We start from the raw sequence: 14,034 nt of genomic DNA, 5'->3' as shown, positions 1-14,034 counted from the left end.
GTACTTGTGGTTCGGGCGTTGATTCTGGAAGATGGAAAAGAGTTCTATACACCTTCCATTTTCCTACGTTTGTCCACCCGTTTAAAGGTCCATGGAAAACTATCATGCCATATGAAATTGTAAGGAGTAACTTGCTCGCCACTAGACGAACCGGTGGTAGGACAGTGGGGCTGGAGAGTTTGTTAAACATTATTTGAGTGTGCCTTTTAATGTGAGGGCCTTAGCTTTTAACATCTCTAATTGCATTGCTGCTCCACCTCGTCCTTCAAACCATATTCCCAAATATTTATAGCTTTTAACTCATTCTAGGGTGTTGGTATCTAACTGTTAGTGGCCCTCTTTCTTACGTTTACTCCCCAAAATTACTATTTTTGTTTTTCTTTGTTAATTCTAGGACTGTTTTCAGGGTAGTAATAAGCGTTTTGCAACATAAAAAGGGGTTTTGAAATGCTTTGCAGTCTTGTCTAAGAGAACAGTGTCACCTTCCTACTGAACCGTACCTGTGCATTGCTAGCCTAAATTTATTGAGGTAGGGAAATAATGTTCTTAGTATATCCCACATCTGGTGCATACAGGGTAAACAACAAAGGTGCACATATGCAGCCCTTTTTGTGCCCCTTGTTGGTAAATATCTTCTCTGACACAACCATTTGTGTGATTAGTCACACCCTTGTTAATGCTTGTGTGTAAACTGAAATGATAGTGGTCAACAGAGGCGGCATTTTAGTAGTTTTTACCATAATCTCCCCCTGTCTGTGCTAACAAAAACTATTTCCAAATCAATGAAGACGGTGTACAACGGGTTACTTTTGGGGACAGTTGCTTTTTTAATAATTAAAAAGAGGGTTAATAAGTTATCTTCTCTTTCACAAACTTTCTGAAAGCCCATTTGAAATTGTGGGATAATCCCTTTGTGATTGTCCCAATACTCCAGTTCCATATAGAGAAGTTTAGCAAAACATGTTCCATCTGTGTGTAAGAGTGCAATCATATTGGAATGAGATAGGCAGTACTAGGACCCTTTGCGGGGATTTTGCACGAATAACGAGCCCTGCCAACTATCAAGAAAGATGTTATTTGGTGAGGAGTTACTATATAGAGGTGTTACGATCTCTGCCCATAAAGATGGATTTGCCTCAAATATAACTCGCTGGGAAACCATTCGCACCCAGTGTGCCGCATGTTCTCAAAGAAGACAGAATCTTCTGAATTTCTGTACACACGAAGACCCACAAATGTTTGTCCCGTGCTGTAAAATCAACACAAACTGCACCATTTGCAGTGAAAGAGGGTGCTGCTTCTTTTCTTGCCGCTATATTAGATTTTCTACCCGAGCTGGAGCTTTCTCAACGCAAACGGAAGGCTTCTCAACGCGAGCGGTTGCGACCATTCACAACCACCGTATTGAGAAATCTAATGCTCGCGTTGAGAAATCTCTCCGGGAGGAGAATTTTCTGTGCTCGCGCTCGCCAACTTGATGTTGGCAAGCCAGGAAAAAACACTGCTACGTAGAGCAGAGTTTTTATGAACTCCGCGTGCTCTGTGGAGTGTAGAAAACTGCACAAACGGAGCGGATTTCACTACCTAGGGCTAATCGTAATATGACTATTAAAACCTACAACATGCATACATATTTAAGACTCCTGCCGACTGCATAGACATTCTGAAGAGATGTTCTCCATTACGATTTAATATCATGTCTAGTAGAAACATTAAAAAAAAAGAGTGTGCTGTATTATTATGGTCTTTTGTGAGACTTCTACTGTCACAGTTCCCGCAGGTCTGAAACTCTGCTGTTTGTGAGCTGGGCGGAACGCCGTCTTAACTCATGGCCTCCTTTCGAGGCCACGCTCAGCTCAGGCCACCAACATGTTTAATATAAGATGGCTTTCATAAAGTTGTATTAAAGAGATAGTAGGTCCAGCATTCTTTGTGTATTAACCTAACACCATGTTAGCTAGGGATAGATTAGCTTCACAAACTTACAGATCCGTGCATGTTTTTACCCAGAGATCTTCTGATGTGCATTATAACCAATGGTTTTGTCAGAAGTCTTTTTTGGTAACCTGATTGTGTACACTGCGCTGTCTGACACATTCTTAATGCAAATGATTAAGCGGTATTCACAACTTTTAATGCTGTAAGCCACTGCAGGTCGAGGTGCAGCTTTTATCAACTAATTGTCTTAAATGGGAAGCTTTCTTCATCAGCTATTTCCATGAAACGTTAACCAGCTTTTCTGGTAACTGTAGCTCTCCCTCATCAAGAGGACAGTTGCCAACGTGACTTTCCTGGGCTACATCTCATTTTGAGACACTTGTTGTTCATTGACCTCAAATCCATTTGGTTCTCTTTCAGGCATATCTGTTTAGACATGGATTCCATGATGCACCCTGAGACAGCCCTCTCGAATGAAACATTTTGCTGAAAAGGCCCCCTCCTGTTTTCACACCTCCCAAGATGCCCTGTTTCCAGTTCCGGCGTTTGTTTTTTTGATACCTGATGGAAGTCCCATATTGGAGAGAAGGAAACGTTACTGAACCTGTCGTCCTAGTTCTGACCAATGGGCATATTCACCTTTTTCATGTCCATCCCTCCCTAAATGACCTCACGGAGATGAGGGGATGGGGCTGAGCAGGGCATAGCAGCTGCTTCAAGGCTCTAATCCTTGGAAGGCTATCAGTGTCTTGGCCTGGGCCTCTGCTCAATATATTTTCTTTTGAAAATGATCTTCTTTTAGGAATATTATGGGCTTATTCTTAATAAACATATCTCTTGAAAAGTTTTTTATAATCCACGAAACCCCTAGAAATGGCCATGATCAAGAAATATGATTAAGTAGAAGGGTAAGCAGTGGAGGAGGAGGGTAAACCGTGGAGAAGGAAGGTAAGCAGTGGAGTAGGAGGGTAAGCAGTGGAGAAGGAAGGTAAGCAGTGGAGTAGTAGAGTAAGCAGTAGGTTAAGAGGTTAAACCGTGGAGGAGGAGGGTAAGCAGTGGGGTAAGACGGCAAGCAGTGGGGGAAGACGGCAAGCTGTGGGGTAAGAGGGTTAGCAGCGGAATAGATGGGTGAGCAGTGGAGTAGGACGTTAAGCAGTGGAGTAAGAGAGTAAGCAGTGGAGTAGGAGGGTAAGCAGTGGAGTAGAAGGGTAAGCAGTGGAGTAGAAGGGTAAGCAGTGGAGTAGAAGGGTAAGCAGTGGCAAAGGAAGGTAAGCAGAGTAGTAGGAGGGTAAGCAGTGGAGTAGAAGGGTAAGCAGTGGAGTAGAAGGGTAAGCAGTGGCAAAGGAAGGTAAGCAGAGTAGTAGGAGGGTAAGCAGTGGAGTATAAGGGTAAGCAGTGGAGTAGAAGGGTAAGCAGTAGGTTAAGAGGTTAAACAGGGAGTATGAGGGTAAGCAGTGAAGTAGGAGGATAAGCAGTGGGCTTAGAGGGTAAGCAGCGGAGTAGATGGGTAAGCAGTAGAGTAGAAGGGTAAGCAGTGGAGAAGGAAGGTAAGCAGGAGAGTAGGAGGGTAAGCAGTAGGTTAAGTGGTTAAACAGTGGAGTAGGAGGGTAAGCAGTAGGTTAAGAGGTTAAACAGTGGAGTAGGAGGGTAAGCAGCGGAGTAAGAGGGCAAGCAGTGTGGTAAGATGGCAAGCAGTGGGGTAAGACGCAAACAGTGGGGCCATAGATGAAGCAGCTGAGTAGACGGGTGAGCAGTGGAGTAGGACGTTAAGCAGTGGAGTAAGAGGGTAAGCAGTGGAGAAGGAAGGTAAGCAGTGAAGTAGGAGGATAAGCAGTGGGCTTAGAGGGTAAGCAGCGGAGTAGATGGGTAAGCAGTAGAGTAGAAGGGTAAGCAGTGGAGAAGGAAGGTAAGCAGGAGAGTAGGAGGGTAAGCAGTAGGTTAAGTGGTTAAACAGTGGAGTAGGAGGGTAAGCAGTAGGTTAAGAGGTTAAACAGTGGAGTAGGAGGGTAAGCAGTGGAGTAAGAGGGTAAGCAGTGTGGTAAGATGGCAAGCAGTGGGGTAAGATGGCAAGAGTGGGGTAAGACGCAAACAGTGGGGTCAGAGAGTAAGCAGCGGAGTAGACTGGTGAGCAGGGGAGTAGGACGTTAAGCAGTGGAGTAAGAGGGTAAGCAGTGGAGTAAGAGGGTAAGCAGTGGAGTAGAAGGGTAAGCAGTGGAGAAGGAAGGTAAGCAGTGTAGTCGGAGGATAAGCAGAGTAGTAGGGTGAGCAGTGTATTCGGAGGGGAGGTAAGCAGTGGAGTAGGAGGGTAAGCAGTGGAGTAGTAGGGTGAGCAGTGTATTCGGAGGGGAGGGTAAGCAGTGGAGTAGGAGGGTACGCAGTGGTGAAGGAGGGTAAGCAGTGCAGTAAAAGGGTAAGCAGAGCAGTAGAAGAGTAAGCAGTGGAGTAGTAGGGTAAGCATTGTAGTAGGAGGGTAAGCAGGAGTGGGGTGTTGGGGAGTTGTTTCCACTGCCTCCCTTGTTGAGGGAGCTCTTCTGTTCCTTCTTCTTCAAAGCACAGAATATAGTGCAAGAGGTGTGTGTGCGGGAGTGGGATTGTTAGAGGTATCTTGCCCTTGGCACAGGAAATCTGAAGGGTAAGGTGCATAATGCTGTTGGATGGAGTTTCCTACTTGCAGGCCTCACTGTTCTCTCAAATGTGCACATAACACAAAAGCATTTCAAATTAGAAGCTTTCTTTCCTGCAGCGGTCTGCTCTCCATTCAAGGGCTGGGGACGGGCTGGTCTAAGCACATCTTTAGCTGCTACTGCACTCTGTATGTGCTGTACACTCAGTTCTCCACCTTCGGCTAGTGAACCCCCAGGTTATGTAGTTGCTTTGTCGCCCAGTGACAGTAAAGGATTAGCTGCACACCTGAGTTCTTGATTAGGGGGTGAGTCACTGGGCAAGCAGTGTGGTAAGATGGCAAGCAGTGGGGTAAGACGCAAACAGTGGGGTCATAGATTAAGCAGCTGAGTAGACGGGTGAGCAGTGGAGTAGGACGTTAAGCAGTGGAGTAAGAGGGTAAGCAGTGGAGAAGGAAGGTAAGCAGTGTAGTCGGAGGGTAAGCAGAGTAGTAGGAGGGTGAGCAGTGTATTTGGAGGGGAAGGTAAGCAGTGGAGTAGGAGGGTAAGCAGTGGAGATGGAAGGTAAGCAGGAGAGTAGGAGGGTAAGCAGTAGGTTAAGTGGATAAACAGTGGAGTAGGAGGGTAAGCAGTAGGTTAAGAGGTTAAACAGTGGAGTAGGAGGGTAAGCAGTGGAGTAAGAGGGTAAGCAGTGTGGTAAGATGGCAAGCAGTGGGGTAAGATGGCAAGCAGTGGGGTAAGACGCAAACAGTGGGGTCAGAGAGTAAGCAGCGGAGTAGACGGGTGAGCAGGGGAGTAGGACGTTAAGCAGTGGAGTAAGAGGGTAAGCAGTGGAGTAAGAGGGTAAGCAGTGGAGTAGAAGGGTAAGCAGTGGAGAAGGAAGGTAAGCAGTGTAGTCGGAGGATAAGCAGAGTAGTAGGGTGAGCAGTGTATTCGGAGGGGAGGTAAGCAGTGGAGTAGGAGGGTAAGCAGTGGAGTAGTAGGGTGAGCAGTGTATTCGGAGGGGAGGGTAAGCAGTGGAGTAGGAGGGTAAGCAGTGGTGAAGGAGGGTAAGCAGTGCAGTAAAAGGGTAAGCAGAGCAGTAGAAGAGTAAGCAGTGGAGTAGTAGGGTAAGCATTGTAGTAGGAGGGTAAGCAGGAGTGGGGTGTTGGGGAGTTGTTTCCACTGCCTCCCTTGTTGAGGGAGCTCTTCTGTTCCTTGGTCTTCAAAGCACAGAATATAGTGCAAGAGGTGTGTGTGCGGGAGTGGGATTGTTGGAGGTATCTTGCCCTTGGCACAGGAAATCTGAAGGGTAAGGTGCATAATGCTGTTGGATGGAGTTTCCTACTTGCAGGCCTCACTGTTCTCTCAAATGTGCACATAACACAAAAGCATTTCAAATTAGAAGCTTTCTTTCCTGCAGCGGTCTGCTCTCCATTCAAGGGCTGGGGACGGGCTGGTCTAAGCACATCTTTAGCTGCTACTGCACTCTGTGTGTGCTGTACACTCAGTTCTCCACCTTCGGCTAGTGAACCCCCAGGTTATGTAGTTGCTTTGTCGCCCAGTGACAGTAAAGGATTAGCTGCACACCTGAGTTCTTGATTAGGGGGTGAGTCACTGGGCGTGACTTCCAATAAGTCAGGAAAAAACTGCTGAGGCAGTGTTAAGCTGTCAAAATAACTTGAGTCAGTGCACAAACACAATAGACTGGCTTACCAGCTCCATCCATCAGAACAGACGTTTACTTTGTACCTTTCCAGTAGTTTCAACAACTGCAAGCCTCATCTGGTCCTGTGCCCCCTCTGATGGATGGATGGATGAATGGATGGGTGCTCTGTACTGCTGCTGAGCCAACCAGTCCCTTTGACTGCTTTTACAATTAATACTAGCTTTCCAAACTACCTCGCAGCATAGGCACAAAGGGCCGTGAGGCATGTCTACACATCCTGATGGAAAGTATGGTAAAATCAAAGATTCCATATTGATGCCCTATGGAATGTCAATGGGTCAGTCCTAGTCCCACAACCAAGCGCTTTAATATGTTCACAGGGTCCCACAGAGCACTGATCCAACAGATGGGCCTCAGAATGTGGCCAAAGGCTGATGGCAGAATACCACCGGAAAATTTGAATTTTAAAATATTTATAGAGCGCTCTTATACCAAAATCGGTTTCATGGCGCTAGGTAGCAGAAGACCAGTGGATGCGGGGAAGAGGGCTATACAGCTACAGATCTGGAAAACAAGAAGGTCTTAAGAAGCTTACGAAATTCCAGGTAGGAAGATGATGACCTAAGAGTAAATGGAAGTGAGTTCCAAAAGGAAGGAGCCAGCACTGCAAATCTGGCCCCACCGGACTTCTGTTTTCTAAAACGAGGGACTGACAAAAGGGCCAAGTGAGTGGAACGGAGTTCTCGGGAAGGTAGGTAAGGGGAAATGGCTTCGCACAAGAAAACGGGGGCGGTCCCTGATCTGGCCTGGTAGGTGATGCATCCAAGCTTGAAAAGGGCTCTCTTCCTCACTGGGAGCCAATGGAGAGACTGCAACAGGGGGGTCGTGTGATTGAACCTGGGGAGTCCGTAAATCAGGCGAGCCGCCTGATTTTGAATCTGTTGGAGCCGACGGAGCAGGTAGGCCGGCGCACCGTTGTAAATGACGTTCCCATAGTCAAGGCGCGAAAGCACCATGGCCATGAGGATGAGCTTGAGTGCAGCAGTTGAGAAGAAGCGGGCGACCCTTCGGATGATCCGAAGGGAAAAGAAACAGGCAGACACAACTGCATTGGTCTGCGTATGGAGGGTAAGCATGGGATTGATGAAAATACCCAAGGTTTTAACCTTGGAGACAGGAAGAGGGGGAGGGCCAAGGGCAGAGGGCCAGAAGGAAGGGGACCAGGGACTGCAACCACCCCCCGTCAGGACCAATTCGGTCTTGTCCGGGTTCAATTTGAGGTGGTTGCAGTTCATCCACCCTTGGATAAAAAGCATAACCTTCTGGAAGTTAGAAGCCGAGGAAGGAGAAGAGGAAAGGTTGAAAACAAGTTGGAGGTCGTCGGCGTAATTAAACACCGAGACCTCCATCTGCTGTAAAGAAAAAATGAGGGGTGAGATGTATAAATTAAAAAGCAAGGGGGACAGGGAAGAGCCTTGGGGGACTCCGCAAGTCACCCTCCTAGGAGGAGCAGTGAAGTTGGCAAGATGGACAGCCTGTTCCCTGTCCGTCAAGAAAGAACGGAGCCAAGCATAGGCCGTGCCCCCAATGCCCGCCGCTTCGACACGGGTCAACAAGATGTCATGGTCCACCGTGTCGAACGCGGCGGACAGATCTAACAGGACCAAAGCCTGTGGCCGGCCAATATCAATACCCTCTCTTAGTTGATCCATCACCGACACAACTACCTTCTCGGTAGAGTGCAGCGGGCGGAAGCCCGCCTGGCGGGCGGCAAGTCAGCCTGTGGATTCCACAAAGGAGCTCAGGGACCTGGTGATATAAGCCTCTGAGACCTTTGCGAGGTATGGGAGGAGGGAGATAGGGCGGTAATTGGCAGGCACAGAAGGATCGATGCCAGGCTTTTTCAAGATAGGGATGATGACTGCTGACTTATGGGCGGGGGGGACAATGCCAGAGTTAAGGGAGTGATTGATGAAGGTAAGTGGTGGAGAATAGCAGTTAGAAAAGAGCTCTTTTAGAACAAAAGCAGGACCGATATCCCGAGGGGAGCCTGATTTGATCCGAGCTAGAAGAGGAAGCAAAGAGTCTCGGTGAGGGGAGGAAACTGAGTGAAAGAGGGGGCAGGGGGGGTGGGGAAACAGCAGAAGGTACCGTGGGTGGGGGAGGGATGTTGGCCCTAATGAGGGCAATCTTCTCAAAGAAAAAAGAGTTAAGGGAATTACAAAGTGTTTGGGACGGGGGGATTTTAGAGATCGCCCTGTCGGAGGCAGCCAACTCATGGATAGTGTTGAATATCTCCTTGGGTTGGTTTTCTGCTGCCAAGATTCTGCCAGAGAAATACTCCGTTTTGGCTTTTAATATGTCACGTTTGTAATCTTTTAGAGACAAGCAGTAACTAGCCTTGAGGAGAGGGCAGTAGGTACGCCGCCAGGCGCGTTCGGCTCTGCGGGTCGCAAGTTTTTTTCCCCTGAGGGCGGGAGTAAACCATCGGTTGGCCGCGTGGGCGCGTTTAATAGTCACTCTCTTAAGGGGAACGATGGGATTACACGCCTTTAGCAGCCAGTTGTTAATGGCTGAAAGCTGGGAGGAAGGGGATAAATCATTAAGCTCCGGGCTAGTTGCCTCCAGGGAGGAGCAAACCGCCGGGAGGACCGCCTTATCCCACTTTCTGGCCCAGATGTTTTTGGGGAGAGGGGGTTTAGGTGGCCGTCCGAGGTTGGCAGTGAAAGAAATGAAGGAATGGTCTGACCAAGAACAAGGGGAAATGATTGGAGGACCCATAGGGATGTTAAGGGACCAAATTTGGTCAAGTTGATGACCTTTGGTGTGGGTGGCCGAACTCAGCTGAGGGAGGAAGTTTAGGCTAGTGAGCAGAGACGTAAACTCCTTAGATCTCGTATCTTCAGCTGGGTCATTCGGCCAGTAGTTCAAGTCTCCCAGTAGAAGAATGACGGAGTTGTTTACCACAAGGGTGGCCAGAAGGTCCTCTAGAGCGGGTAGAAAACCGGGGGTAGACTGGGGCGGGCGATATATAAGAACACAGGTTATTGGGATCCCAAAGGAAGTGGAACGGACTACTAAGCAGTCTACAGCAGGGATCACAGGAGATGGTAGGGTTTGAAAGAGGAAGTCCGCGCGGGTGATCAGGGCCACACCCCCCCCAGTCTTCCCTCCTGGGCGATCCTTCCTAATGGCCGCGTAAGTAGGGGGCAAAATGGACAGCAGGCTGGGAAGCGAGTCGTCCCTGAACCATGTTTCCGTGAGGAATAACAGGTCAGTCTGGCGTGAGTCGAGCAGGTGAAAGAGCTCGAGTTGATGCCCGTCCGCAGACCTGGTGTTAAGGAGGATCGCAGAGGTACGAGGCTTAGGGTCGTCAAGGGCGCAAGAGAGGGTGTCATCGTGCCTGGGAGACGGCCTGGTGAGAGGAGAAGGGTCAAGGTGCGGCAATAGGGATAAGACGCTGGGGAGCGGGGGTGCAGGGCAAGGGCAGCTAAGACCTAGAGAGGCAATGCGTTCCAATACTAGGGTTGAAGGGGGACGGGGATGCCAAAGGGAGTGTATAAGCGCCGAAGGGTATATGGTAGAAAGGAGGGCACAGCGACCGGGCCCCAGCTGGCCGCGGACGGGCGCAGACGGGCTTAACTCTGGCGCGACTCCGGCGCGCCTACGTCGCGCCCGCTGCGCTCGTCCGCTGCGCTGCCTCATGGTGTCCGTATAAATAGGGGCGGAGCTGCGGGGGAGTGGCAGGGCTATGATGGAGAATACTGCCCAAGCCAAAATGGTGCCCGTTACCGCTGGGAGCCCCCGAGAAAACAATCAGGCCCAGTCGGCAACTCACCCCTGCAAACAGAATAAGGTAAGAACCTGCATAAGTTTAAAAGCAGTCCTCTGAATATAACCCATCTCTCCGAGTGACTCGATAGTGTTCAAGAAAGGATGCCGCTGCTTCGCCCTATTGTTAATCACCACAAATGGATAACTTGTGTCTTCTTCACCCCTTAAGTCCTAGCATGTGCCTCAGCTGTATTTGACGGACTGTGAGGAGCAGGCCCGCATCTGTGTGCATAGTCTAATAGTCTAAATAGGGTCAACCATGTGAAAATCTGTTGCTTTAATGACATAAATTGGGGTACTCTGAGGCTGAAGGCCATGTGGAGTGTGGCTCCATATAATGCCAGACACTGTCCAAATGGCTGGAGTGACTTTGGCTGCTTCTTTACTCGAGGCCTCCGTAACTGGCAGAGAAGGTTGGGGACTGCTGAAAACTTTTTTGTCACTTCTCTCGCCTGAGCTAAGTCTGATGCTGGCGGTTTGGTTACAAGCTCTTTTAAGACCCCGGGGGCTCTGAAACATTGCAAAATGTTCAAGTAAACACCTTAGAAAAGTAGATAATTATAGAAAGGTGAAACGTAGTAGACAGCTTGAAAGTTTACCAGAACTCCGTGACGCTGATAAACCTTTTAGTTCAAATGAATTACACGAGCCAATGAAATTTTGAATTTGTTGTAACTGTGTAGCATTCACACGATTTATTATTATGCAAAATATGAATGAGACTGCTTATTTTCAAACTTTAAAATTCTAGCCTTTTGAGTGGTTCCGAAAATTTGTCATTTAGTTTTCTTTAAAGCTGGTGGGGAAAACAGTTGTCTAGTTAGGACTGGCATTAGCTAAGACCTTTTGATTGTACTAAAATTATATATAGGACATACTTCCTTAAAGGGTCTTTTAGCTAGCCCTCTTCATCTTCAGTGTGTCATTCACATTTCAGTTCTGCCTGTTGCAGAAAACCATACAGCAAAGGACAATGGGTCAGCCCACTTTAGCCATTGACTAACTTCACAATGAGTGACTGCATTCTTCCAGTTCGCAATGCGCACATACACACAAGGTAGATTCCTTAGAAGCCAGGAACACCATGGTAATGTGGAAATTTTGAGACAAAGAATATTTTGCTTTAGCCAATGGTTTTTTTAGATTGATGAGAGCACAGCAGCTACCCCAGCAAAAAACATGGCTATCAAAAGCCATAACAAAACAAACATTGGCAAAGCCAAAAGACTGGCAGTGAACTCCAGACTTATTGGCTTTGCTAATGCTTGTTTTTGTTGTGCTCCTTAATAATCGATACATAACCTGACTCTTTCAAAGAGTTTATCTAAAACATTGGTGTGCTGATTTTCACTGTTTTAAGAGCACTGCTAAGAGTCGTATTTGAAAGTTGTATTGCACCATGCCAAGCCTCAGATTGGCAAGAGTGGTTGGTCCCTGATAAGGAATGTATGCCTTATTTGATTTTTGGGTTTCTCACCTTCATTGATCCCTTCCTTATTTTGTATCATTTATTTCTCTCGCTCTCCTCACCTCACTGTGCCCATCTCTTCTCTGATTAGAAGCTGTTAAAAGAAGCGCAGGCCCTGCGTGACCAGTTGTGTCTTGGGAAAGATTCAAGTTCGAGTGGCGCTAGAGAGAGACTCCTCAGCATCTACAGAGACCTGCGGAACCCGAGCCTGGTCATCCTGTGAAGATGTGATTCCACGCGTGGAGTGACACCCACCAGTTTGCATCTGAACACTGTGCAGAAAGGCATCTGGGGTGCCAAGGGACACTGCTCAGCCTTACAGGACTACTGACCGAGGAAAGGCGGGTGGAGACCGAGTTATTTACTAATCTCCCATTCAATTGGATTAGGGCATTTCTTAGTGGTAAGGAAGGGATCAGAAGATGTTTGGTCACAAAGAGGATGTTTTCATTCATAAGTTGAAGATATGATCAGTTTCGTCTAAGTTGTTGTTACAAGGATACCCTATGCAGACTGAAACAGAAATGAAGGTTTCTTCCAGGTCTAAATGTTGGACATTTTTGTAGAGCCACATTGTTCTGTCTAAATAAAGCAAAGCCACAATATTTTAAAAAAATGTGGTGCTCTGTTATGGACATGTGCATGTGGCTGCACGCATATAAAGGTTTTTACCTCTAGAGCACATGTGAGGTTCATTCTTGGAATCCTGTACTCTCAGAATTATTAATAAAAGGGGAACACCCAGTCCCTGACCTGCAGCTGCAACCTGTTCTGTAGGGCTGAAATACGATTTCTCTTTCTAGTACTGTCAATCTCGCTTAGAAAGAACCAAATCGCTCAGCCCATTACCTAACCCATAAAAAGAATCAAATAAAACGTTTTCACCTCGTAAAGAGCTCATAAGAACTGTAAGCGTTTGTAGAACAGGCAATTAAGTGCTATCGGGTTGAACATTTCGTATATTCTTGCGGATGAATAGCATTTTTGGGGAAAAAATAGATGGTCGTGGAAAGAATGTAAAACAGTAAAAGTGCTGTGTGAATAGGCAAGAGCCTACTTATATGCAAAATTAAAAGGAGGTTCCATTTCAATTCAGGTAAAAAATGATCCAATTCAGCCCCTTTGGGGGTGGAAGCGAGAAATTATCATCTTTACTTTTGTAATAAAGGAGATGACGAATAAACTGGTTGATGTGATTTTTAAATTTCTTTCCTATCGTTTTCCTGTTTAAAGTCTATATGTTTTTAGAAAGTTTTTTCGCTTAAAATGTAGCTTTCTTCTTGTCCTTTGAGTAGTGTATGAACGATGTGTGACTCGCCTCCTACTGCAATTTGTGGTCTCGGTGGCTTTTTTTTATGCTTCTCACTTGGTGCGACCACAGTTTGTTCCACTACTCATGTATACTTGTACACCTTGAGTGTACAACACTACACCACAGCTGTGGACAAATATTTGCTATGTAAAGGATTCTTCCAATCAAGCCTGCTGGCTGTAGACCAAAAGTTCAGCACCTCGGCATTATGCGCAACCCACATTCAACAGGGAGTTAAAAACATTGCTTTGCCTTATTTTACATTGTGTGTTTATTTGATTCCTACGGTGCACTTACTCCAGAAAAGTACTTAAAAAGATAACAATCACCGGCACCTAAACAAAACATAAGATAAACGAGAACAGAGTTGTAACATACATTATGGTCACCATCCTATCCACAGTTAAATGACACCATCTTAACGACAGTGCAAGCACTTCATGCACAGTCGTTCTCAAGCACACAAAAATCATGAAAAATAACAATTAAGTGAAGAATGCAGGCACAAATAATGGACAATGAAATCTTCAATGCTTTTACTAAAAACTTTTGATATAATCCATCAGGCCTCTGTCCTGTTGCATCAGTGTCTCGGCATGCTCGTTCTACGCTTGAGGAGTTGTCAGCCCTAATATGGGCATGCATTCTAATGGCACAGGTATGAATGCCCCAGAAGATTAATAGTCATGCATGAGAGAAGGGCTTACCGCAGCGTGTGGCATCCACACCTTGCGTCTCTGGTTATAATGCATGGTGCCAGTGGTTCGTGATTGTCTTGCGCTGTAAAGCGAGGATTACCTTCTGTTTCATTTACAATGAAGGATGCGGTGTGGTATAGGTGTGATTGCTTGTTAGGACAGGTAAAGAATTTCCAACCCTTGTGCAGGATCAATTTCCACCAGTACCAGCTGTGGGCTGTGAAGCAGTTTATAAGTTTGTGACTCTCTGTGTAGAACCACTGGGCAAAGATCCTCCTCTGGTCAAGGCGAGGATAGTTCTGGTAATAGAGAAGGGTAAAACAGTGGGTATCTGGACAAATCAGTTTTGTTTACATAGCCATGGCACGAAAGAGTGTATGTGTCGGCATTGAGAGCTGTCTTTTAAAATACTCTAAAACGCTAGGGCTCAAACCTCAGTTAAAAATATTCAGGTGGATTGCACCAAAATGGCCCTAGTCGTTTTCACCTACACCTTGCCCAAGGATCCTTGGGAC

The 14,034-nt window shown here is 46.9% G+C and overlaps 1 protein-coding gene across 1 annotated transcript in view; it reads left to right on the top strand.

Annotated features, from left to right (window-relative positions):
• Window positions 1-12,692, top strand: part of LOC147661219 (Fanconi anemia core complex-associated protein 100-like) — a 300,048-nt gene extending 287,356 nt beyond the window's left edge. Inside the window, exon 10 of the mRNA XM_086951228.1 lies at window positions 11,601-12,692. Within this exon, the coding sequence (XP_086807354.1) occupies window positions 11,601-11,732 (132 nt within the window). The 3' untranslated portion in view covers window positions 11,733-12,692. The remainder of the gene's footprint in view (window positions 1-11,600) is intronic.
• Window positions 12,693-14,034: the final 1,342 nt, after the last annotated feature.

Source organism: Lissotriton vulgaris, unplaced genomic scaffold (genome assembly GCF_964263255.1).
Source record: "Lissotriton vulgaris unplaced genomic scaffold, aLisVul1.2 SCAFFOLD_439, whole genome shotgun sequence".
Taxonomy (NCBI): Eukaryota; Metazoa; Chordata; class Amphibia; order Caudata; family Salamandridae; genus Lissotriton; species Lissotriton vulgaris.
This window is presented reverse-complemented; position numbering and strand designations above follow the sequence as displayed.